Below are 26066 nucleotides of genomic sequence, written 5' to 3'. Positions count from 1 at the left end.
GGTACACACATATTTTGCCTTAAATTTGGGGTTCAGCTCAACCCAGAAACTCCATGCATACGCAGATGGGGCTGAAACCACAAGCTTTGCCTGGTTAAATATATGGAGATATACCTATCTCATAGAACTGGAAGGGACCTCGAAAGGTCATCGAGTCCAGCCCCCTGCCTTCACTAGCAAGACCAAGTTCTGATTTTTGCCCCAGATCCCTAAGTGGCCCCCTCAAGGATTGAACTCACTTCGGCTGAAAACTAGAAGCATGCCCACAGTACAAAATTTGGGTCCAGCTTTGAACTTTGCCTACCCCACAATTGAGAACTGTTCAGATCCAGGTTTCCGTTCGCACATTACTGGGGAAGAGAGGCTAGACAGAAGATTTTGACCCAAAGCTGGATCTTGAATACCCCAGATTAGGTAAAAGCTGTTGGCTCTGGGGGGTATTGTTGTGAGCTCAGATTTAGTGAAAAAAAAAAAAAAAAAAAGTCACCACAGGGCTTATGGTTTCCACCTCTTCCAGGTTGGCTGAAAATTTGGCCAACGGGACCGAGCTTTGCAATTTGCAATGAAGCCCCAAACCAGGTGAGTTTCCTTTGGTGTCTTGTTTTGCTGATAAAGATTTTTCACCACTCCAGTGAATATTTTCCCAGCTGAATACAGAGGTATGACATCTGGGGCCTGGCAGCACAAAAATGGTAGAGCAGATTTCCTGATTACCGGGGCCAATTTCTAATAGCTTGTTTCAAACCGCTCAATGCAGTAGGGATTTCTCATGCCTCTTTCCGCTGGGGAATATTTGTTTTTTCACAGTGTATTGTTGGTTGCAATAGGATTCTTAAAACTTCCTGTCTCGCCGCTGCAACTGCCTCTCAGTTACTGAATCGTTTTTCCAGTATAAGCAGACCTGTGTTTAGCTATGTATTTTGTTTGCTAGATTTCCCTTTTCCCAAAGAGGGATTAAAAATAGAGAGCAGTCCAGGAACCACACAGTAATGAATCACAATCAGCTCTGTGATGCCACAGAGGATGGATGGATGGGTGGGTCCATCCAATGCCCAACCAAAGTCATTGAAAACCTTCCCATAGACATAAATGGATGTTGGACCAGACCCTTAGAGCAAATACACTGAACAAGCAGGAATTCACTAATACACTTTGTGGGAAATAGTGTGTCCTTAAAAGCTTAGGAAGGTCTCTGAACACTGAGTGGTTGCTGTGGGACTGAGATGGATACAAAACTCCACCCCCCAAAAAAACATCCCTTTCCAAAGTGCATTTGGAGCAAGGAGTATTTTGACGACCGTCATCAAGAGCTGTCCTGACAGAGGCTCCTTGTCAGAGTGAAGCTGCAGTATCAGAAGCACTAATACAGGTGGCATCCTGAGAGGTCATTCTCAGAAAAGCAATTGATTTAGGATTTGGTTGTTTGAGACTTAAAGCTTCCATGTTTTCCATAAAGCCTTAAAGTAGACACCTACGTGCTTGAGAAAAAAATGTGATGCATTAAAAAAAATAAAAGTTTTAAACTAAGCTCTGATGCCATCTTGCCATATCTTTACAGGCATGTGGCTTGGAATCAGATGGACCTTTTGCTGGGCAGAGCAGCTTCCATTCATTGTTTCAGGGCTTGACATCGATGTCAAGTAAAGAAACCCATGTACTGAAATTGCTCCCGTACTATACAGGTGATTGTATCCGGAGTGCAGCTGAGTAGACTGAGGTCTCCTGCTATTTGATTTTAAACCAAGATAGGCCGGAACAGATTTGAATTTCACACTCTGCCTCTTTCCTCTACAAAACCCCAGATGTGAACCAGAAAAAAAACGTTTGGGGGTTTGAAATGCAGAACAGGCCCATCTCTACACCCAACCCTCTAGGTAGCCATTGACATTGCATATTGGTGTGAACTAGGAGAGCAGCGCAGTAACAAGGCTGGGGCACAGAAACTGGAGGAGGTGAAGTCAGGGCCTCATAATGGTGTTTACAAGAGGGAATGGGAATGGGGTAAGAGCAGGCAATACAAGACTAGAACCCTGACAACCAAGGAGGAAAGAAGGAGGCTCAGATACTCAGGGGACTGACTGGCAATGAGAAAAAGAGGCAGTGAAGTTCAGAAGTAGGGTTGCCAATTTTGGTTGGATGTATTCATCACATGACAATCTTTAATTCCTGGAGACTCCAAGACAATCCTGGAGCGTGGGCATCCCAATTCAGAACCCCAGCCACTTTACGACTCAGGACAGGCAGGATCTCTGGTTCCCTGTGTTCACTGAGCTGGAAGGTCAAGATGTGCTAGTCACCGAGAGGGCCTTGCAGCGCACACTAGTGCCAGCACAGTCAGAAGTGAAAGCCATACAGACTTTGGCTCAGTTATCACATCAAATTGTATCAACAAAGCAACAGTTAGTGACCTCTGACACCCTATGCGACTTCAGGGCATTCACACTACAAAATTCTTATTGGTCATAATAAATTCTCTGGAAAGGCAAAATTATACATGAAGCCCTGTAACAGCCGCTGTCTCTGATTAAAAACACTGAAGTGGCCTTGAATCGCGTAATAATATAATATTTAGCACCCATATCACTAGGGCTCCACCAAGCTCGTGGCCATGAAAAATGTAACATGGACCGTGAAATCTGGTCTTCCCCCCTGAAATCTGATCTTTTGTGTGCTTTCATCCTACACTATACAGAGTTCACGGGAGAGACCAGCGTTTCTCAAACTGGGGGTCCTGACCCAAAAGGGAGCTGTGGGGGGGTTGCAAGGTTATTATAGGGGGTTTGTGGTATTGCCACCCTTACTTGTGCGTTGCTGCCTTCAGAGCTGGGTGGCCAGAGAACAGCAGCCGTTGGCCAGGCACCTAGCACTGAAGGCGGTGCCTGCCAGCAGCACCACAGAAGTAAGGGTGGTAGTACCATACCATGCCATCCTTACTTCTTCATGCTGCTGGGCTCCCAGAAATAGGGAGACCAGATGTCCCGATTTTATAGGGACAGTCCCGATTTTTGGGTCTTTTTCTTATATAGGCTCCTATTACCCCTCACTCCCGTCCCGATTTTTCACACTTGCTGTCTGGTCACCCTACCTGGCAACAACGCAGAAGTTAAGGGTAGGAGTACTGCAACCCCGCTACAATAACCTTGTAATCCCCCCCACAACTCCTTTTTGGGCCAGGACCCCTACAATTACAACACTGACATTTCAGATTTAAATATCTGAAATCATGCAATTTACAATTTTTAAAACCCTATGACCATGAAATAGAGCAAAATGGACTATGAGTTTGGTAGGGCCCTACCTATAACACTTAACATCTTCAAAGCAATGTGACCAATATCAGCTCATTAATCCACACAATGCCCCAAAGCAATTAGGCAGGCGAGTGTTACCCCCAATTTATGAATGAGGAAGGAGTCCAACAGTCACAAGATCCACAGTTAGGCCTGGTCTACACTTAAAAATTAGATCAACCTAGCTGTGTCACACCGTGACCGCCGTAGTTAGGTTGACTTAACCCTCTGTGTAGACACAGCTAGGTCGATGGAAGAATTCTTCTGTCCACCTAGCTACTGCTTCTCCGAGAGATGGATTAACAACATTAACCGAAAAACCCCATCAACGGGTGTCGACGTAGGAAGCGTCTACACTACACTGCTGTAACGGCGGAGCTCGTCCACCCAACATCCTCTGTAAAATGGAGGGAATACCAATTAAGCCAAGTATTCATAGCCTGTATCAATGAATGTATCCTCCCAACACTCTGTAATGCAGGGAAATAGCAGACAGGTCCAGTGACTTGCCCAAGGTCACACATGGGTCAATGGGAGGGACAGGCCTATAACTCAGATGTCCTGACTCCTAGTCCCTCACTCTAACCCAAGACAACACTGATTCCTGCAGAAGAGGACCCAATATAAGCTCTCACTGGAAACATTCCAGCTGCTTTCCCAGCCCCCCCCCCCCCTTTTTTTTTTTAAGTAGAGGATTTTAGTTGGGGGTGGAGGTAGGGGAATAGGGGTAATTTATTTTGAGAACTTGACAATGAATTTGAGATGGGCTCCAAGGTTCTGAGTCTAATTAAGTTGCTGGGTCCTTTTCACCCTAATTCTGTTTTACGTGGTCATAGAGGACGGGTTAGCCTATTTGATTCTGGACACCACAGCTGGTTCACCCACATACCAGACATCACTGGCTCACCCTCTAAAAGCAGCTTCCCTGAGCTCATCTATTCTTGCCAGTCACGGGTCTGATCCTGCAGAATGCTGGGCAGCTCCTGTAAGGTATTAGACTGAAGACCCATCCCTCACTGGCATCAAACCGATTGATGTGAATGGAAGTTGGGGGTCCCCAGCACCTCATAGGGGGCACCCAGCATCTTGCAAGATTGGGCTCTAAAACATTCATCAGTTTGAATGGCTGAAGATGCCCCTGCTATACAGGGACTCTGAACCCTGCCACATCTGTGTGTACGCTTTGCTACAGTGCTATCATGCAGCCTAGCCATAAACAAAGTAAATATTATGTTTAAATATGTAATGTAGCCATCCAAAACTACTGCACGCCTGTGTGATGTCCCGCTTATCTATTTGAAACACTTTTCCTGTGTGTCAGTCAGGAAAAACAAATGGGATTAGAACAATACGCTGTTATTAAGTTTCCAAAAATAACTGAAACTGTAGAATGTTATATATAAGAGAGCAGGTGGATTGTAAGATTAAGGGGGTGCTTGCGTATCATCTGTCCAATTCAGCCCAGACTTTCAATCGAATCTTATTTTGCTGGACTTCCTGCCTTATAAAACTGTATTTGTTGTAAGTGCCTTGAATAATAATCCTCTCAAACACACTTGATCTGACGAATTAGGTCTTGCAAAAGGTCTCTGCAGTACAGTATATACGGCTCTCTCCACTCTGGGAAAAAGGAATGGTATCATGAAAAGCGTAATACTTCTGGCTTCACCACCCTGGCACAAAGAAGAAGTACACAATCTGTTTCTGCATTCCATTAAGGGCCTGATCCAAAGCCTATGCTTCAGTGGGAATCTTTTCACTGACTTCAATGGGCTTTGGGTCAGACTCCTGAAACCTGCTGTCTTACAAAGCTACAAGGGCTTCTCTCTGCCAAGTAACTGACCTCTTCTTTAGTATAAAGGCTATTTTGCTTTTTGGTAAAAGAAAGACTGCAAAGAGGGAGTGTGGGCTAGTGGTTATAACAATGAACTGGGAATCAGAACTCCCAGGCTCTATTCCCAGCTTTGCCATTGTCCATCTTTGTGACCTTAAGCAAATTACTCAATCTCTCTGTTTACTCAGCTGAAAAATGGAGATAAAACTGACCTACTGTGCCTCACATGATAGAATTAAGTAAGATTTGTGAAGTACTTTGAAATTCTCAGAGGGGAAGTTCTATAGAAGTGCAAACTGTGTATGCGGGAAGGACAATCCCAGATGAAAACTGAAAAATAGAAAAACAAACGTGACATGCACAACAAAAGCCACATGGCGAGAAAAAAAGAGAAACTGGCCAGACTACAGCCTGACATTTACAAATAGATATTTCCTAATACAAAGGAGATGGAAGGAAATCCTCTCTGATAGGGTGTTTGACAAGCTAGCAGGAAGCACCCTTAACCTAGGTGTCTCTGGAATTTCAGTGCTGCCAGAGCAACTGTCGATAGTCACTAGCAGTAAGATACCTGCTGGGATCCAGGTACAGAGAAGGATCCTTGCTGACCTCACAATCTGCAAGGAGGAAGTGGGTAGTGTCCACAATTTGGAGGGAATCTGATTGTATTAAAAAAGAAATTAAGTGTGATAATATTGCTTCAAAGCTGTTCGGTTTAGGGGCAGGATAGAGTGGAGGCTGCAATACAGATGTGTGGGAGTTACGTATATTTTTAAAATAACTATTATTAAGACAGGAAAACAGAAGAAATACCCCAAAGTACATAATATTCTACAGTATGGGAAATAGTGAGCCACTACAAGTATATTCCAACCTGGGAGGACAGATTTGGGCTTGTGCTAGCAGTCTAAAATGAGACATGAGTACACAGCACTTTGAAGCTGCACCTTGGGCTGGGCTTGGGCTCTGAAGCCTACAGAAAGGAGTGGGCTTCAAAAAAAACCAACCCCCCTCCAAAAAAAACCTAAGGTCAATCTTAGCAATTGGAATCGAGCTAGATTCAGAACACAAACCCCAAACCCACACAAATTGGGGCAAGTTCAAATCCAGATTCAGATCCGAAGCAGCCCTTTTTGGCAGATAGAACATGAATGGATTAATGGAGCAGACGTTCCAGTTGTTAATCTCACCACACTGCAGATCATTACTTTGGGGGAAATCACGAAGATGCTATGAAATGTATCAGCACTTAAATTTTCTTAGCTGCTATGTGGGATGTGTCCATAGGACCTCAATGTCTCTTTTCTATACCCTTTACCTTCTAACCTATCTAGATACAAATGCTTCCAAACCTCCTTCGTGTGTTTAATTTTTCACTAGCTTACTTACCATTATTAGCTTTTCTGATTTCACTATATACTGTATCAGTCCCCTTCTTTACAGGAGCTGGAAAATGTATTGGCACAGAATCAATTTATTTCCTTTTTTTGTTTGCTTTATGTTAAGCTCCTTACACAAACAGAACACGCTGTTTTACTTTTAGAGGAAACCGTTATATAAACAGCAATGCGCCATTCCATGTCTGGATGAAAAACCAGCTGTGCCCCCTATCCTCCCCGTGTCTATGTGATAGAGAGATGGACCCTCTCCAGTTAATGTTGAAATTAGCTTCCCATTATAAATTTGATTCACACACACACACACACACACACACACACACACACACACACACGTTTCCCCAGCATTAAACTGATCCTCAGATTTTACAAGGAATATCTTACCCTAGGGTAAAGCTTTTCCCTCACTAGTTTCCCTCAAACTGGACAAGCTGCTTTAAGTGATGTAAGGGCTCACAAAATGAGGTCTGCATTCTGAAAACTGCTCACACACTCTGTGCTCCTCCTAGTTAAATCTTCCTTTCATGGAGCTGCTTTAATTTTGTGGGAAGGCTCAAGGGAACTTTCTCACACTCAGCATTACAGTGTTCAGGATCAATGAGATTTTTACAAAAGGGAGATCTCCCCGTTCATGGTGGTGGAGTGGGAATATGCAAGACAGTTCCAAATTTACCATGGGAGTGTGGTACATGAGCTGAAGACAGAATGGAAGGGAAGGCTGAGAGGGTACGGATAGGCAGGAGAGATTGAGGGAAGAATAGACAGAGATTGAAGCCTCAAAAGGCTAATGTTACTGGGTTTCCTCCTCCAAAATGCTATAGCTGACCTTACCCACACAAGCTCCATACAGCTGAGGCTGCAGAAGAATCCTCAGTAAAGTTTTCCTCCGGGCTCTGAGGTTCCCGTTTTTATCTGCTATGGTAAATCCTGCAAAGAGCTTTTATTCTGAGAGGGACCATCCAAAAATACCAAATGAAAAGAAAGACTTTTCCTGTCTGATGCTTGTTTGAGATCCTTTTTACGGAGCACGGTAATAAACACAGGCGCTCCTCCTGGCAGAGGTGAGGCAGGGCTGAGCCAGCTGCCAGCACAACCCAAGTTCCCAACATCTTCATTAGCTACTGCAGCAACACAGCTGTGGCTACCATGTGACTAACATGGTTCTCAAGAAAAAAATCCCTGGGGTCACACAGCAGCCAGGGGAACCATGCTAGAACCCTGCTAGCAACAACTCTATTTTAAATACTTCCTAGCATGGTTCTGCTCCTTGAATGGACAAAGGCTTTTAGCTTTACGAGGGCTTCTTGAAGGGCCCCGCCATGCGACTCTCATGTGCACAGGTAGATTTTTCTGAAGTCAATGGGAGTTTTGACTGCACAAGGATGGCAGGGTTGCACCCAAGGTCTTTCTTACCTTCTGCTCCCCGGAATTCTCTTACTCTTCCCCATCTGAAGGATGTCTACATTACAGCGGCACAGCAGGTGTGCTGTGGAAGTGTAGGTGCTTTCTACATCGACTGAAGGGGTTTCCCCGTTGCTGAGTTAATCCATCTCTCTGAGAGGCAGTAGCTAGGTTGCTGGAAGAATTTTTCCATTGGCCTACCTGTCACTGCAGTGGGGGTTTGGTCAACCTAACTATGTTGCACAGGGCATGAAATTTTTCCACAGCCCTGTGCGATGTAGCTAGGTTCACCTAAGTTTTAGGTGTAGACCAGGTCTGAGTTATTTTATTAAGAAACAGGTTTATAAGGCCTGGCTTATATCAAGTCAAATTGCAGTATGCTGATAATCGAAGCTTTCAACAAGGGATGGGTTTAAAAAAAGTGGCATTTGGATCCAGAACTGGATTAGGTTTACTTTGGGATACAGGGCTTGGGTGAGAGGCAGTGGACTGGACTAGAACTGAGGAGACCTGGTTCTAATCCCAGTTCTGCCACTGGCCTGCTGGGGATGACTCTGGGCTAGTCATGTCACAAGTCTGTGCCTCAGTTACCCCCTCTATAAAATGTGGATAAATCACAGTGACCTACTTTGTAAAGTACTTTGAGATCTACTGCTGCAAAGCACCATGTAAGAGCTAGATATCATTATTAAAGGCTCTCTCAGAGCTGGGTCTAGGCGTGATAACACTCTGGTCTTGTGAGATGTTAGCTCAAAATGATAAAAGTCTCATAAGATTGCTCCTTCCTCTTTGACACCAAACAGACCCAAAAATAAGCAATTCTTTACCTTTCAATATTAAGCAAAAAGTTATTGCAGAGCCCCTTGGTAATGTCCCTATCAACTCTGGGTCACAAACTAGCTAAACAATGTTTAAAATGGTTCAAGGTCAACTAACTTTAATCATAGTTTGGCCAATTCCTGTGGCCAGGACAAAAGAACCTAGAAATAGGTTTGTAAACATGGGTTGGCTGTGTCCGCACTCACCAGCCAAACTGTAGTGGAAGCAATTTAGACGAACTATGTCTCAAGTGAATTTCAACAGATCCTAATTCTGCCTAAAGGCCAATGGAAGCTGGGCCTGTTAAGGATCAACACATTTTAGAAACATCAGTTAAGGGACTCAACACTTCTGAGGTCGGTTATCTTCAATTTTCCTTAGGTGAAACGGTTAAGTGAGAAGTTAAGTGACTTCCCAAAGATCATGCAGGAAGTTTGTTGCAGAGCTGGAAAAAGAACTCAGGTTCCTGGACTCAGTCCTGTACTTTATCCACAAGACCATTAAAACCTATAGAGCGAGAGACTCCTATATTTATTCTGCAGTCAAACTGAGAATCAGGAGAGTGAATTGTTAAATAGCTCAGTGTTTCATGCACCCTGGGAACACATTCTGCAATCCCAAAAAGATTTCTTTTGAATTAATTTTAAATAATTCTGCTAAACACACTTTAGACACTGGGGGCTAAGTGCTATTGAAGTCAATTCCAAAACTCCCACTGATTTCAATAGCAGCAGGACCCGAATTTCAGCAAGCACTTAATCACAACAATGCTGATTGGTCATGAACTTTCATGCTATAACAATCTCTGGATTTCACCATGTTTTTGTTCTATTGTTTAAGTTGCCAGGGAAGTCAAAACGAGTCTTCCCATCATTCTAACCAGAGATGGCTCAGATCCTGAATTAACACATTTATTTTAGTATTTTACAAGCCTGGGTCAACTTCCATGGGACTCAATGAAATGATTACCACTGAGAGCTGGATCAGGCCCTTAGATGGTTTTGATTATTTCAATTCTGTCCAATTTATTTTGATTTTATGCCAGTGTGTGTGTGTGTGTGTGTGTATATATAACACCTTTCATAAGTTGTTCTTTTCCTAGCCCTGAGTAAATGTGCTAGCATAAAGGACCTAAAAATAATGACATTTTGTTCCAAATGACCTTATAATGCTGCACCCTGCAATTGACTAACCAGCTATAGAAGTAAAAGGAGGGGCATGTTCTTACTGAGCCACAGTTAGCAGTTTCTCCCTTCCCCTTTTAGGGATATTTCCTGACAATATTTTAGCTTTGGTCTTTGTTTTCCTTGTGTTAACAATAAAGGGTCTGACTCATTGCACAAGTATTGTGTCACAACAACAATTAACTTAGAAAAGATATGCAATAGGTTTTGTTAAGCATAGTCTCTCCTTAAAGATTTATTACACCAGTCCCCATCACCAGCACCTCTTTAAATATCAAATCAGCAAACAACTCTAACCTCCCAAAAATAATTCTATACCCAACACTTAGCTAGCCACTTTCATTAGAGGATCCCATCGCTGCTCACAAAGGAGGGGTATCAAATAATCCCAAATTTACAGATGGAGAAAAATGAGGCACTGAAGCCTTGTCTACATTAGCTTTTCTTCTGGCAGATTTACCACCCTTAACAATGCTGGTGCAGCTTTCATTTGAGCAATGATGAAAGGGAGATCTAGTGCAGAAATGGTTCCCACAGCCACTGCATATTTACCACCATAAGGTGGTCAAGAATATTCAGCAATCCTAGAAAAGTGATCAGTCGGGAGAGATTTGGTTTGAGGGAAAAGGGCAAAATGCTAATAGCTCTTTAGTGCTGACACACATCATTCTATAATTGGATTTTTTGGGGGCTGAGGGGGATGTTTAATTAATCCTTATCCTCAAAACTGCCCCAAAGGTTACTATTATGCATTAATTATTGATCCTGCTCCCCTTGAGGTCAATGGGAGTTTTGATGCTGACTCCAGTGGCAGCAGGAAGAGACCTTTGTATAATTAGATATAGTAATTTAGAGCCTGATCCTGAGTGATTGAGGAATACCTGAGCTCCCATTGAAGGCAATGGAAATTGAATGTATTCACCATCTTGCAGGGTCGGGTCCTTCATTTTTTTTTTTAAAACGTAATCTGCTGTTGATAAAATTGAAAGTAAAATGTAATCTCCTGGGTGAAGAGGCTGCCCGGTGCAAACACTCTTAGCTCTGAATGCTGCCTTCTGGATGAGGAGTGCATCCACCCGGAGTAGAATGTAAACCTAGCTTTGTTGTTGTGTACTTTGCCTTTGTTCAGAAAATAGATAGAGCCAGAGGGGATTTAATTGCTTAATACTGAAGGCCTTAAGCTAAGTATGAGGATCATTAAGTGTTCACTCAGACCAGAGGCACTGGTCATTGTCATGGTAACAGAAACCTGAAAGAACACCGTGTCTTGAAGCAGAATATGAGCAAGGTCAACATGATAAAAGCATTGATGGGAATCCAGGAGCCAAAGTCCTTTATATGGGTGAGAGTAGTTACTGAAAAAGTATTAAAAACAAACCAACAAACCCTGGCCTTACTCCTCTCTCTCCCTGAGACTAAGGCAATGTCTATACTTCCAAGTTTACAGCAACATAGCTGTGCCTCTACAGCTGTGCCACTGTAAGAGCACTTGTGTAGCCGCGTTATGCCTACGGGAGAGCATCTTCTGCCAGCATAGCGCTGTGCACATGAGCGCTTATACCGGCAAAACTTATGGCACTCAATTGTGTTTTCACACCCCTGAACAACAAACGTTGTGCCAACGTAAGTGCTAGTGTAGACATGGCCTAAATCTTATCCTGTATCGTGCAGTGCAGAGTTGAAAGAATTAATCTTTTTCATAGACTGCAGTTTGGTTTCATAGAACAGCTTCCACTCTAGCAGTATCTCAAAATGCGTGGCCCAGTAACGCAGTAGGTACTGGTAGTGCAGTGACCACGCACAGAAAGAAAGCACTTATATGCTACGCAGTAGCTTTTGTCTCGTCTACACTACAAAAAGCGTCAACAGTGTAAGCTTTAAGCATGCTGAGTTGCATGATTTAGTACTGCGGGACAGACAGGACCAAACCATGCTTTAATCAGACTCCTGAACCACGATACAGATTTGTATAGTCCAAGGCTAACTTGAAACAGTATCACGTAGTTAAAACATGGTCCAATCCCATTTAAAACAGGATCTTTTAAAAATGTCAATCCACTACTGTAATTTAACTAGATCGAGTTAATATGGCACTTTGTGTTGTATAGACTGGACCTTACACTCAGCCTAGGATGTTAGAAAAATATTATTGAGAGAGGGAGTATGCTGGCTGGGATGCAAAGGTTATCCCTTACTCTTTTAGGTGTTCATTAACTTGCCCCTAACAAAGATCTTAGTTAAAATTTCATCTGATAGAAAGTACCTCTTACAACATTCTACGCCCTTGTACTGCACTGGGCATGCCTAGAGGTGTGTGAAACGTTTGTAACTCTAGACATAATTACTAGTAATCCCCTAAAATACAATACAGTTGCTCTAATATCTAAGTGCACCACTTAACAATGGTAAATAGGTTACCGGCTTCGAATGCAGTCACAGAACCCCAAGGAGAGAACGACAGCGTATTGCAGTCAGAGCCCTGAGAAGCCAGCTGTCTTTTGCTGCCAAGCTCAGAGGCAGTACATTTGTACAAACAACCATTTGTACTGCTAACGAAACAAGAATGTCTTCAGCACCGAAATAAACAGGAATCCTTTCCTAGCTGGAAAGGGCAAGTTTGTGAATTTCTTCCCTTGACTATTCAGTTTCTCAAGCTAAAGCTGAGAGCTGGGACATGGCTTAACATCCCAAATGGATTTCATTTATTCTTAACTGCTTGGGCTTTTATGTGTGTTCCGAACAATTTGCCCACTTTCTGCACAAGGAGACTGAGGATACCATGCTGCTTTGGGTGAGGCGAAAAGACTGAGTTGTACGTGCCGTCATTCGGGAGTAGGATCCAGCAAGACAATTACCTCAAAGACTGCGAGGAGATGCACTGTAACGCCACGCTAAGAGTTCTGGCGACCACCATCATTATTATTGGTATTACCAGAGTGCATGGGCGCCCTAGTTATGGAGCAGCTCTGCTGTGCTACGTGCTGCACCATGGAACTATTAAGACATGCGACAATGGGGCCTACCCATTTACCCCACTTGTGAGCTCAACTGTAAGAAAGTTGTAAAAGTTCATAAGATGTTACAATAACCTATAACAACAAATGTTGATGGGAAAAGGTGCAAAAGGGAGACAGATGAATTGAGTTAATCTAAATTAAAAAGGCCTACTGATATCATTCATGGACTGCATTGAATTTATGCTGGGTTAAAAACAGGAGATGAGGAGCCGGAAGTTAATGAGCCAAAATTAGTATATTGGATATGAAACCTAATTAATGGACAAAGTGAGGGGATGGCTATTCCATCTTCAACTCCCTTTCTGGGGTCCTTAAAAGAAAGATTTGGAGGGGAAGTATGAAAGAACAAAGGAAGAACAGACGAAGTACAGACAGAGGCTATTGGAGCAAGCTTCACCATCATGACTGCCAACCCCACCATTTTCTGGGATCCCAGGCCTTCACCGTCCTGATCCTGAGAGGTGTCCTGACCAGAACGGTAGCCCTGCCTAGCCAAAGATCTTATGTGGAAGGGCAGGGCATGTGCACAAGAGAATCATGGAGGAAAGGAAAAGCACTGGTTGACTCTGGTAACAGCAGTCCTGCTGTTGTTACAGTAGTCTTGCATCACTGAGAGCTATTACCAGGGAACTACCATGCATACACAATATGACCTACTCCTGCTCCAAGTGAAATCAATGGCAGAAACAGCAGGTCCGTAATTACTCCCAATACATAACTAGATAGGTCAGCCAGCTAGTTACCTTTGTAAGGATCAGGCGTTGACACTTCAACTTCAGTATATTCCACCTCAGCACTCTCATGGTCAGGTCCTGCCCCAAAATAGCAAGAAGATGTTTCTTTGTAGCACTCCCTATGCCATACTTGCTGTGAGCCTGATCCTGACACAAGTGAAGTCAAGCTCACAGGGATTTTAATGGGCACATGGTTGGGCCCTGTTCATGGCAGATGGGGGTTCAGCCCAGCCTGCTGAAGCAGAACTCCTTTCTAAAACCTTGGTGTCTGGGTGGTGTCTGGGTGGGGCCTGACACTCTTGTCTTTTATTTTCAATCTTGAAAAATAGCAAAATGCAAATTTAGAAAATCCCCTGCCCCAGAATCCCCTATGTACCTGTCCAGCTCCAACTACTCTGTCTCTCCCACTTTCTCCGCCCTTCCTGTCCCCATTATTTTCTCCTCCTTTTCCCCTGTCACTGACAAAGGAGCATCTCCTCTGTGCTTCTTTAACCCCTGTTTATCTCAATGTCCCCCTCCCATCTTCTTATCTCTTGCCCCCACTTCTGATCCCCTCTCATCAGTCTCCTTCCCCTCACAGTACAAGCGTGTTTTAGTCACTAGCATCTTCAAATAACCCACTGTTTACCCCACCGGTATCTCCAGCTGTCGCCCCATCTCCCCTCTATTTAAGTTAATTGAAGGTGCCATCAACAACTGCTGTCTAGAGCTCTTCTCCCCTAGTTCCAGACTAGACCCTTTCCAGTCACCCCTTGCCCTCCACTAAAACAGCTCTCAAAGTCTTCAATGGCCTTCTCCTAGCCGAAGTTCAGAACCAATACTCCCTGCTCATCCTTCAACCATGCTTCCCTTCTTGAAATCCCGCCCTCTGCTTTCATGAACCTGTTCACTCCTGACTGTTCTCCTTCCTCCTCAGTCACTCCATCAGCATTTCACTCCGAGGATCCTCATCACGCCCTCCCTGCAACTTTCTTTTAGGGCTCTGCTGGCCTTCATCCTCGGTCCCCTTCTATAACTTTTCTCTGAGGAAGTCTCGTTTGCAAACATGAATTCAACTATCATCTCTACATTGATGACACTCAGAGCTACCTTTCCATTCCAGACCTATTTTCCTTCTGTCCAAAATAATCTCAGTCTTTCTGACATCTCCTTAGGGATGTCAATTTATAAGCATAAGGTCAACATGGCTAAAAAAAACCCAGCAATCTTTCCCCACAAGCCTTCCCACATTCCTCTTTTCTCAATCACCATGGACACCACCACCCTCCTGCCTGTCACCCAGGCCTGTAACCTTTTCCTTCAACTCGGCCCCCTCTTTAGATCCTCACATCCAGGCTTCGTCTACATCTGGATGCTTCTTCCTGCACAAGATCTAAGTCCTAGCCTTTCCTCTCCATTTGTGCTGCTAGAACTCTCATCCAGACCCTCTCTAGTCTTGACAATGGCAACCTCCTCTTCGCCAGCCTTTATTAATCCCACTTTGCCCCACTTGTATCCATTCAAAATGCCACTACAATAATTTTCCTGGTTCGTCACCTCAACCTTTGTGCTCTCCATTGGCTCCTCCTTCTCCACTGTACTACTTGTCTTCCCTTTAAAGACCTTTATGGGCTATCCCAGCCTTACCTATTATCTCATACAGTGCTGGGACAGTGACTCTCACCTCCTTTCTGCCAATGATACCAATTTTCAATGCCCCTTTGTTACATTTTCAACTATATCCCTTTGCGCTTTCTCCCATGCTGTAAGGGTGGAGCTCCTGATAGAACATCAGCAAACCCACCCAGTTATCCTCCTCCAAATCCCTTTTTACGACTCCCCTTTTCCACAATGCCTATGAAAAGCTTGACAGCAGCTAGCCAGCTGGTGTGCTGAGATTGGTGCTTTTCATGCTAACCAGTAACGTCTGATCGTTGTAGCCATCTGATGTCTCTTGCCTCATATTTAGGCTATCAGCTCTTTGGAGCAAGGAACGGTCTTTTCATAGGATTCATAGAATTTAAGGCCAGAAGGGACCACCGTGATCATCTAATCTAACCTCCTAAATAATAGGAGTACTTGTGGCACCTTAGAGACTAACAAATTTATTAGAGCATAAGCTTTCGTGGGCTACAACCCACTTCTTCGGATGCATATTGAGTGAAACATATCGAGGAGATATATATACACACATACAGAGAGCATGAACAGGTGGGAGTTGTCTTACCAACTCTGAGAGGCCAATTAAGTAAGAGAAAAAAAACTTTTGAAGTGATAATCACTAAATAATCCTAAATAATGCAGGCCATAAGACATTTCTGTTGTGGGCTTGCCCAGCCAAGACCATGTTATACATCAGGTTAGCAGGAATCACATTCTGAACACTCACATGCCTACGTGGCAAGCACAGATGGGAGCAAGAGGAGAGGGTGGACATGGTAGTATCTGTCTATGAGTTTTCAGCCATAATATCACCAGAATATTTACATTTAAGCAATGCTTTTTAATTAGTTCTTTTAAACACTCAGTCCTGAAAAATACTTTGTATCTGTATACAACTATGCATCTAGATGATGCAATACCGGATACCTCCTTTTTAAAGTAATAATTGTATTTTTTTAAAACTTATTTGGTGCCTCAGTTAGCTGGAAGATCATTTTCTTCATATTTGACACCCGTTTTTTACTGCTTAAAATGTCAAGATCTGGAAAAATGATGAAAGAAGGTAAAGGAAGCCTGTGAAAGATTCTCTGTAAAAGATTCAAAACTAATATTGGTGGTTTGAAATATAGTTGTAATAATACAGTATATTATAATAATAATAATTTGTAATAATAGTTTTCTTTTTCTATGCCACCAATCAACAGAAGCAACTCATTAGGCTCAGAACACGCCTGGGACATGGACATTGTTACTCTCATTTTGCAAGTGGGAAATACAAAAAACCTAGACACAGAGAGGATAAGTGACTTCCCCCAGCATCACTGACGACAAGGTGGGAGAAAACAAATGAACCTAGATGGCCTAATTGCCAGTCCCCTGCTCTCACAATCAGACATGTTCCCACCACTTTTAATTCCACAATGATAAAAAAAAGTTATGATTAAAAAAAGAGTGTTGAAATTACCTTTATTTTCATCTGTTGGTTTTACAGGATTTTCATCTTCAATGTAACCTGATCCTAAAATTAAATACACAAGCAGAAAGTGAGCCAACAAGCAGCTTAGGATAGGTGTGATTCATTCATTTAGCTTTCTCATTAAAATACAACAGAAACCTCCTACTGTCACAATATGTAATGATTTAATTATTTAGGGGAAATTCTGCCCTTGGGTACATGTCCAAGCCACTCACATAATATAGGAGAGCAGAATTTGGCCCTATAAGAGGATCAGTTTAAAGCTAAAGGAAATCAAGGAATAACTTTGTTCACATTGAGAGATCTTTCCACAAGGTGACAGTTTACCCACATTGGATCACTGACACCAGTGGAGTTCGGACTCAGATTGAGGGCAATAAATAGCCTGCAGAGATCAAAAAACATATTGGACATAGTGGGGTTTTTTTGTTTTTGTTTTTTTTTGGGGGAGGGGGAAAGGAGGGGATGGACTAGTGAAACTTAACTTGAAGACTGGTGTCTTCCAGAGTTTGGAAAAGATGAACAAGAGAGGGGTGTTTTCTAGTGGAGAGGCAGGATTATTTAGTAGCTAAAAAGCAGGGACTGTAAGTGAGCAGTCATGTGTTCTTCTGCCCCTTGGGCAGGTCACCTGATCTCTGCCTTGGTTTTTCCTTCTACAGAAAGAGGCTAAGTTGCTTATTCACCTTTATGAAGTGTTTTGAGATCCTGGGATGAAAGATACTATGTAAATACAAAATTATTATTATTTAGTGGTCTGAGCACAGAGTTGGGAGCCATAAACTCCTAAATCTCTGCTCTGTTATGTCTTTCTGTGGCCTTGGTTGTGCTGTTGAACACTTAATCTGCCTTTACCTCGGTTCCCCCCATCTGTAAAATGGGGATACTGCCTATCTTGCATAGAAGACCATGAAGATTAATAATCTGATGTTTGGTATGAATGTGCTTACAAGAATATCTAGGGAAAGAATGGCTTATGAGAATCCTGTATATATTCATAGTGTCTGGATGGTCATCTTGGAAGCTCTGAGTCTGGGGTTCATCCAGTCAGGGAGCAGAAAAAATAGATGAATCTTAAGTCACATTGTTTCACAGAACTAACTAAAGTTACGTATAGCAAATAGTAAGTCTATTACTGTAGTGAGTAGTTTATAAGCAGATCATAAACTGAAATGTGTTTATATAAACTATTCTCCAATAATTTGAAAGAAGTTAAAATTCATAAGACTCTGAGGGCTGGTCTACACCCAGCCGCTAGTTCGGCGGATGGGGATCGAAGTTCTGGGTTCGACTTATCGCGTCTGGTTTGGACGCGATAAGTTGAACCAGGAAGTGCTCGCCGTCGACTGCGGTACTCCAGCTCGGCGAGAGGAGTACCGCGGAGTCGACGGGGAGCCTGCCTGCCGCGTGTGGACCGCATCTGAATCGCGGTAAGTTCGAACTAAGGTATGTCGACTTCAGCTACGTTATTCACGTAGCTGAAGTTGCGTACCTTACTTCGACTTGGGGGGTTAGTGTAGACCAGGCCCAAGACTATTCACATAATTGGCCAAAGAGTTACTAGATTAAATGGTTCACAATAGTTTACCCAGCTCTAGTCACATTCAAGATAAGAAAGAGCCTAAAGTTCCAGTTCACCAGTAGCCAAAAAAATCTCGCAATAATAGTCAGCCCAACATGGCAGAACAGCTTATAAAAATTTGTCATCTCATGAGAACAGCTTACAAGATGACAGTTCTAACCAACACAAACACAGTACTACATCTGATTGGGCCTCAAAAATCAACACAAGTCTAAACCTGATCTGGTCCCTATCCTAAGTCATGTCTCATCTCAACCCCTAGTATTACTAAGGCCCGTTCCATTAAGCCATTTCTAACCACTATACCCACCTCATTTTCAGACCAGGTTTCATTGTGTATAGCGTCCCCGCCCCAAAAAACAAACAAAAAAACCCCTTACATTTGTACATGCAGACTGGATAACTACATATCCTCATTCTCATATCTACAAGTACAAATGCTGTTTTTTGTGGGTGCATCTATTATTCCATTAATTAAAAATTGGGCCCCAGTACATATCATGACCATGCGAAGCCAAACTTTTAAACAAACATTTGTTCATTAAAGCAATATGCTACCAGAGAGTATAAAAAAATACTCTACCAGGATAGAATTCTGTATAATGGTTCGGTCCAGATGGCAGTTTCTCACTAGTCGAATTAGTGGCTGCTGTGGATCTAAAAAGGAAACGTACAAAAATAGACATGACTAAGGAACCATCCTTGAAAGTAAAAAAATAATAAAGTGTTTATTGTTTAAATTGGCACCACTCCTTTATAATCTTTTTAAATTAATGGAAGTTTTGCTGTTGACCTCAATAGGAGCATAAGCAAACCCCAATGTCAAATGTTATCTCCCTTTTCTTCTACCATATGTCTATTTGATTTTAATCCTACATTTGAAGGCATTGAAATGTAGGCCTGTCATTCCCCATTTTTAGTAATTAGCCCATTTCCTTTTTGGATTATTTCCTCATCCTGTTGTTTCTGAGTAGGTGGTCTGCAGCAAGTAGCCACAACTGCCTATTGTCTCCAGCTGTGAGACCTAATAAGATTCACCATATATGTGTAACATAAGCCTCCAGCATTTCAATCAAACATTTTACCATTTCCAGAAAGAAAGCCATCTTACCCAGACATCTCCATGGAAGGATGTTTACCTTGCAAGGGAAAGAGAAGAGGTAATCTGTTATATCCTGCACAAGTAGAGAGACAAACGCATAAAAGGTGAAAATGAAAGTTACATGTGGGGCCCATCCATCCCTGAGTTAGGATCATGTCTAGTGGCCACAGTGAAGTTTGGTATCTTATTTAGTGGATGTGGAAGTTGCCAAATTGACTAGAGGACTTCATGGTCCAGTATGAGCACAGAACAGATACAGCATTGACAGTTTCAATACAGGCTGCCTCACATCCCCCTCTTGATCTAGTGGGGATATTTCCAAAGATGAAGGGCTATCTCAGAATCCATGACCCATTCAGTTCTTGGCCTCTCTTCTGAGACTATTAACTAAGAGGCTAAATATGATGGTTTCATGTACAGAGCACCATATAGTCCACTGGAAAGCTTTCAGACCTTAACTTTTGATTGCAGAGCTATACTGACCTGGACCAAAATTAAGTAAATTACTTAACACTCTGTATCCTACTTCCAATCCCTTTAGCCAACCAGTCCTCTGGATCTGATGTACTCTTGCAGGGATGCTGTGATCTAAAATCCTGCTCCTTAGGCAGGCCAATATACAGATATCTGGGAGTTTCAGACACTGCAAATTTTCCCAGATATTTTGATTCAGAATGGATTTAAACCAGTCCTACCCATTTTTCTATAACAAAAAATGTGAAAGAGTAACGCAATTATCATTGACCAAATCCTGAGGTCACTACTTAGTCAAAACTCACAATTAATAGGAATTGTTTTTAAGTAGAGACTGAATAAATGCTGAGTAAGAACCTCAAGTTTTTGAGGCAATAAGGATTAGAGATGGGCCTGAACACACCTGAATTTGTGGAAGTAAGGGGGAGCCCAGAACTAGAACCCAGATCTGAATTTCATAGCTTTATGATGGATCAAACCAAAACCTCCAAGCCAAACAACCTCCACCATTGGGGTGGTTTAAAATCCTACATTTGTCACCTTTCCCCCCACCCAGTCCTTTGTTCTTGAAGCCAACCCCCTCATTTGTTCTATTCATTCAGCACCCAGAGAATAGAAGATATTCATTGTTACCCTTTTCCTTCTTACGCCAGTACCACCAGAAACCAGAAGCTGTTATGGCAATTACAGCCAAGACAAATAATGCGATAAACCCTTTCTGCCATGAAGCCAGGATGACTGGAAATGAGAAGAGACATGTGTGACAATACATGCAGTGGTATGAAGTCACTACTGGCTTTTACAACTCCCGAGTCCTCACTGCAGGTGATCTTGGCATTATTAGAAGTATTTAGTGCTCAGGAGGGTGAGTTCAGACAGCGCTGCAAAAGCTTTAAATGGGTTACCATCCAGAGTTCACTACTGGGCTCTTCCCTATCGGATGGATCTGTTCCTAAGTCCAGTCAGGGAAAGCTTTTAGTTGGCTTCTCAGCCTCTCGTAGTATGGTTGAGGATGTAGGGACAGCCCACTGTAAAAAAGTGGCTCTCCCTGAATGACCTCTACCACAGATCTGAAGCCACAGAAAATGCAAAAAAAGCCACAAAAGTTTAACACCTACTCTCCCAAAATTAGATAGACGTAGCCACTGGGGATAACAAATCCCCTTGGTCCAGTTCAACACTAGTAGGTATTTTATGAAATCTAGCATTGAGTGACAAGTAGGCAAGACCACCAACCCATCACCCCACTTACAGCTAGGCAGGGAGATCCCCTGGACACAGCTCATTTTTGCTGCTTGAGCATAGCTAGGGGACTGAAGGAAAGTGAGAAACATTATGGACTGCAGGAGGAGAACTTATTCTCCTGAGTTCTTCATCTGCCAGTCAGTTAAACTACGTTAAGTTTTGGATCTATTCACTCTTATTTGGGATTTTTCTAGAGAGGAGTGTTTTTGCATTAGGCCAGAGTCCATGCTGCCTAAGTTGGTTTTCCTTGGATCCAAGAGCTAAGTCTTCCTGGGGTTTGTTCAGTCCAGAACACAATGGGACAGTTTTGGTTAGATGGTATCCCAAACCTTTCATGCTGTCCCCCACCAACAGCGCATGCACAATTCCAAGTGGTAATACAATCTAGTGGTGAAGTCCCTACTAGGCTGACCAGATAGCAAGTATGAAAAATTGGGACGGGGGTGGGGGGTAATAGGAGTCTATATAAGAAAAAGCCCCAAATATTGGGACTGTCCCTATAAAATCAGGACATCTGGTCACCCTAGTCCCTACCTACAGTCGTGGCACTTTATAATTCTCCTTATCCCGCAGGAAAGGAGTGCTTGGTGTTTTTACCATGTACCAAGTGTTGCAATGGAATTCACCATGTAAGGCAGGAAATGCCCTGCAGAAGAGGGGGAATTTTAAAGGACCAGTACATTAAGATGCCTTCTTTCCTGTCATTTTAAAAAGTTACAGCTACTATAAGAGATGCCAAAGTTCTAGGTAATCCCAACATTACATGTAACAGTAGATTTGAGATAGACCTATTCTGGTAGTATTCAGAGCAGCGTAAGGATCAGGGCCGGCTCCAGCATTTCTGCCGCCTCAAGCCAAAAAAAAAACAAAACCGCGATCGCGATCGGCGGTGGCAATTGGAAAAAAAAAAAAAAGCCGCGATCTGTTGCAACAGTTCAGCGGCAGGTCCTTTGCTCCTAGAGGGAGTGAGGGACCTGCCACCCCCGAATTGCCGCAGGTGCCGCCCCTCTCCTTTGGCCGCCCCAAGCACCTGCTTGTTAAGCTGGTGCCTGGAGCCGGCCCTGGTAAGGATGTGCCATCAGGAGCATAGCTTACCTTTAACGGTTAGCAAGTTGCTTCGCATAGGTTCCGTGACTCGGTTGGAGGCTTCGCAAAAATATTTCCCTGCGTCCTGCTTGTGAAATGTTTTCTTCTGCCAGAGGAGTCTGGTTTCCATTTTGCTTTCATTAAATAAAGGTTTCTGGTCATTTTGTTTAAAAATTCTGAAGTTGATTGGCAAAGATCCTTCGCCTACGACGCAAAGAAAGTTGATATCTCCACCATCTTCCACTTCCCCATGGGGTAAACTTCCAAAGCTTACGTTGCGAACGGGAGCTGCAGATGAAGACATGAGGAAAAGACATCATCAGGTTATAAAATACTTTTGTAGAAATGTTTAGTTTGGCACCACTTTATCTTTGTGCCAGAGAGATTGACAACACATTGCATTTATGTTCAGTTATTCCCATGCTCCTGGCCAGCCTCTGCTGGGGAGCAGCGCCCATTGCTCGAAAGAAACAAAAGTAGAGAAAGTCCGATCCAAAGCCTAGTAAAGTCAGTGGGAGTCTTTCCATAAACTTCAATGGGTTTTTAATCAGGCCCTAAATTGGAAACAATTTAGATAATATCTCTAGAAATAATCAACCAGATCCTCAGCTAGTGTAAATCGGCATAGCATCATTGGCTTCAGTGGAGTTATTCTATTTACACCAGCTAATAATCTGGCACAATACCTGTAAATAATGTTTAGCAGATTTTTCAAATCAATTACTAGTGAACAAAAAGAACAGGAGTACTTGGGGCACCTTAGAGACTAACAAATTTATTTGAGCCTAAGCTTTTGTGGGCTACAGCCCACTTCATCGGATGCATGCAGTGGAAAATACAGTAGGAAGATATATATATACACAGAGAACATGAAACAATGGGTGTTACCATACACACTATAATGAGAGTGATATGCCCCTCTGCCATGTACATTGGCCAAACCGGACAGTCTCTACGTAAAAGAATAAATGGACACAAATCAGACGTCAAGAATTATAACATTCAAAAACCAGTTGGAGAACACTTCAATCTCCCTGGTCACTCGATTACAGACCTAAAAGTCGCAATATTACAACAAAAAAACTTCAAAACCAGACTCCAACAAGAGACTGCTGAATTGGAATTAATTTGCAAACTGGACACCATTAAATTAGGCTTGAATAAAGACTGGGAGTGGATGGGTCATTACACAAAGTAAAACTATTTCCCCATGTTTATTTTCCTCCCCTACTGCTCCTCACACCTTCTTGTCAACTGCTGGAAATGGGCCATTTTGATTACCATTACAAAAAGTTTTTTTTCTCTCCTGCTGGTAATAGCTCACCTTAACAGATCACTCTTGTTATAGTGTGTATGGTAACAAGAGAGCAGGCAAACCCTTAGACACTTTGAGTTTGTTGGGTATCTCTTTAAAACAGAGTCCAGTCTCTGAGTTGCTGGTGGTGGTAGATTCACAAGCAAGCATGTGGGAGAGTGTCTGTGTAGATGTTCATAGCACAGAGGGGCTGCAGTTGGTGAACACATCTAGCCAGCAAAGGAATTCCTGTGAGCAGGAAATTTCAGTTTTCAACCTTCTAGGAAAAAGGTGGGAAGGGAAGGGGGGAAGGACCCAATCCTGCTGAGGGGAAGAATGAGTGTCCAGCCTTGGAATTGGTAACAGTTAAGGATTTGAAAACTAGTAAACAAGCTAGTGTCTCTGTTGATGCAAATTACCTGACTGAGTCTGGGGCTTGGTCCTTTGGGACTGGGAGAAGCTTTTTTCTTTTACTGGGGTATTGGTTTTCATACCACTCATCCCCATAAGGAGCAGTGCTGGTGGTGATACTGGGAAACTGGAGTGTCTAAGGCAGGGGTCGGCAACCCACGGCACGCAAGCCGATTTTGAGTGGCACACTGCTGCCTGCCACGGTCCCGGCCCCCAGCCCCACTCAGCCCCCCCGCCCACCGCTCTCCCCTGCGGGGGCAGGAGGCAGAAGCTTGGTCCTGCGGCAGCCAAGCTTCCCTCCTCCCCCGCTTCTTCCCCCAGCGTGGTGCTTTCCTGCCCCTCCTCCTCCCTCTCCCTGCCGCCGATCAGCTGATGGCCTTGCAAGGGGGAGGGGGAGGAGTGGCAGCGTGCTCCCTGCTCCATAGAGGAAGCAGAGAAGAGGTAGGGTTGGGGCCTTGGGGAAGGGGGTGGAACAGGGCATATCCCTTCCAGCCTTCTGCCCTGCACCTCCACACACCCCAGCCCTCTGCCCTGACCCCTGAACTCCCCCCCACATCCAGCCTTCTGCCCTGCACCCCCACACATCCCCAGCCCTCTGCCCTGACCCCTGAACTCCCCCCCACACCCAGCCTTCTGCCCTGCACCCCCACACTCCCCCAGCCCTCTGCTCTGACCCCTGAACCCCCCCCACACCCAGCCTTCTGCCTTGCACGCCCACCCCCCCAGCCCTCTGCCCTGATCCCTGAACCCCCCCACACCCCCACTGCCCTCTGCCCTGACCCCTGAACCCCCACACACCCCCAGCCTTCTGCCCTGCACCCCCCACACACCCTCAGCCCTCTGCCCTGACCCCTGAAACCCCCCCCAGGTCTGGGGTCCCGGCTGCTGGCCCCTTGCCAGCCAGCGTCCCAGCCGCAGGCCCCGCTCAGCCTGCTGCCGGCCTAGATGAACAGAACCCCAGGCTGGCAGCGAGCTGAGCATGTTGGTGGTATAAGATCAGCATTTTAAATGAAGCTTCTTAAACATTTTGAAAACCTTGTTCTCTTTACATACAACAATAGTTTAGTTATAATATAGACTTATAGAGAGAGACCTTCTAAAAAACGTTAAAATGTATTACCGGCACGTGAAGCCTTAAATTAAAGTGAATAAATGAAGACTCGGCACACCACTTCTGAAAGGTTGCTTACCCCTGGTCTAAGGGAATTGCTTGTATGACTTCTGGTTAGCCAGTGGGGTAAACCCGAAGTCCTCTCTGTTTGGCTGGTTTGGTGTGCTTTAATAATAAAGGACACCCAGCTTTGGGCTGTGACTGTCCTGCTCTAAGCAATTTGTCCTAAATGGATACTCTCAGCTGTGTCCCGCCAGAGGCAGCATCGTTACAGTAACCAATTCTGACTTTTATGCCTCATGGCTTGTAATCACTGAAAAGTCTATCTTTCTGTAGTTAATGAACTTGTTCTCTTGTTTTATCTAAACTAGTGTGTGTTTGGATTGACGTGTTTGAAACCACCACTGGCATATTTTCTATCAATGAGATGACTGACTTTCTATGAGCTTGTACTGCACAGAAGGAAAGAGATGGGCAGTACAAGATGCACATTTCTGTGCAACAAGTTTGGGACAGGGAATTTGCTAGTGTCGCTCTGCAACATAATTCTAGCCAGCCCCTACTGAAGCAGTTATATCATTCATCTGGGAGTTATTTTGCATGCTAGAGGCAGTAAATGAACAGGCCAGGAGTGGTTGCTCTCACAGAAAAGCAGTGTGAAAGGCACCCATGTTGGAGAGTTGAGTGGACACAGCTGTTCAACTCTCCAGACTGTGCTCTGGGGAATGGCACAATTACATAGGAATTTCACTAGGACACTGGAGCTAACATGCACTGTCGTTGTCAAGGGCCACCATGAGAACATGTAAACATGTTACATATATGTAAACATACATTTAACCCACGCTGCCTAAAAAAGATACAAAAGTTGGGTCTGATCCTCCAGCTCTTATTCATTAACTTCAGTGGGACTATGCCAATGAGTAAGAAACACAGGACTGGACCCATATTTATAGTTTCAAAGACTTAA

General features: G+C 43.7%; 1 protein-coding gene across 1 annotated transcript in view; it reads right to left on the bottom strand.

Moving 5' to 3' along the window:
- Positions 1 to 26066, bottom strand: part of PECAM1 (platelet and endothelial cell adhesion molecule 1) — a 51943-nt gene that overhangs the window by 10474 nt on the left and 15403 nt on the right. Inside the window, exons 8-14 of the mRNA XM_026654444.1 lie at positions 22290 to 22568; positions 20583 to 20687; positions 19485 to 19512; positions 18957 to 19030; positions 16783 to 16836; positions 13686 to 13754; positions 6514 to 6570 (exon numbers count right to left, since the gene is read on the bottom strand). Coding sequence (XP_026510229.1) covers positions 6514 to 6570; positions 13686 to 13754; positions 16783 to 16836; positions 18957 to 19030; positions 19485 to 19512; positions 20583 to 20687; positions 22290 to 22568 — 666 coding nt within the window. The remainder of the gene's footprint in view (positions 1 to 6513; positions 6571 to 13685; positions 13755 to 16782; positions 16837 to 18956; positions 19031 to 19484; positions 19513 to 20582; positions 20688 to 22289; positions 22569 to 26066) is intronic.

This window comes from Terrapene carolina, unplaced genomic scaffold (genome assembly GCF_002925995.2).
Source record: "Terrapene carolina triunguis isolate 2854851 unplaced genomic scaffold, T_m_triunguis-2.0 Scaffold192, whole genome shotgun sequence".
NCBI classification, from domain to species: domain Eukaryota; kingdom Metazoa; phylum Chordata; order Testudines; family Emydidae; genus Terrapene; species Terrapene triunguis.
This window is presented reverse-complemented; position numbering and strand designations above follow the sequence as displayed.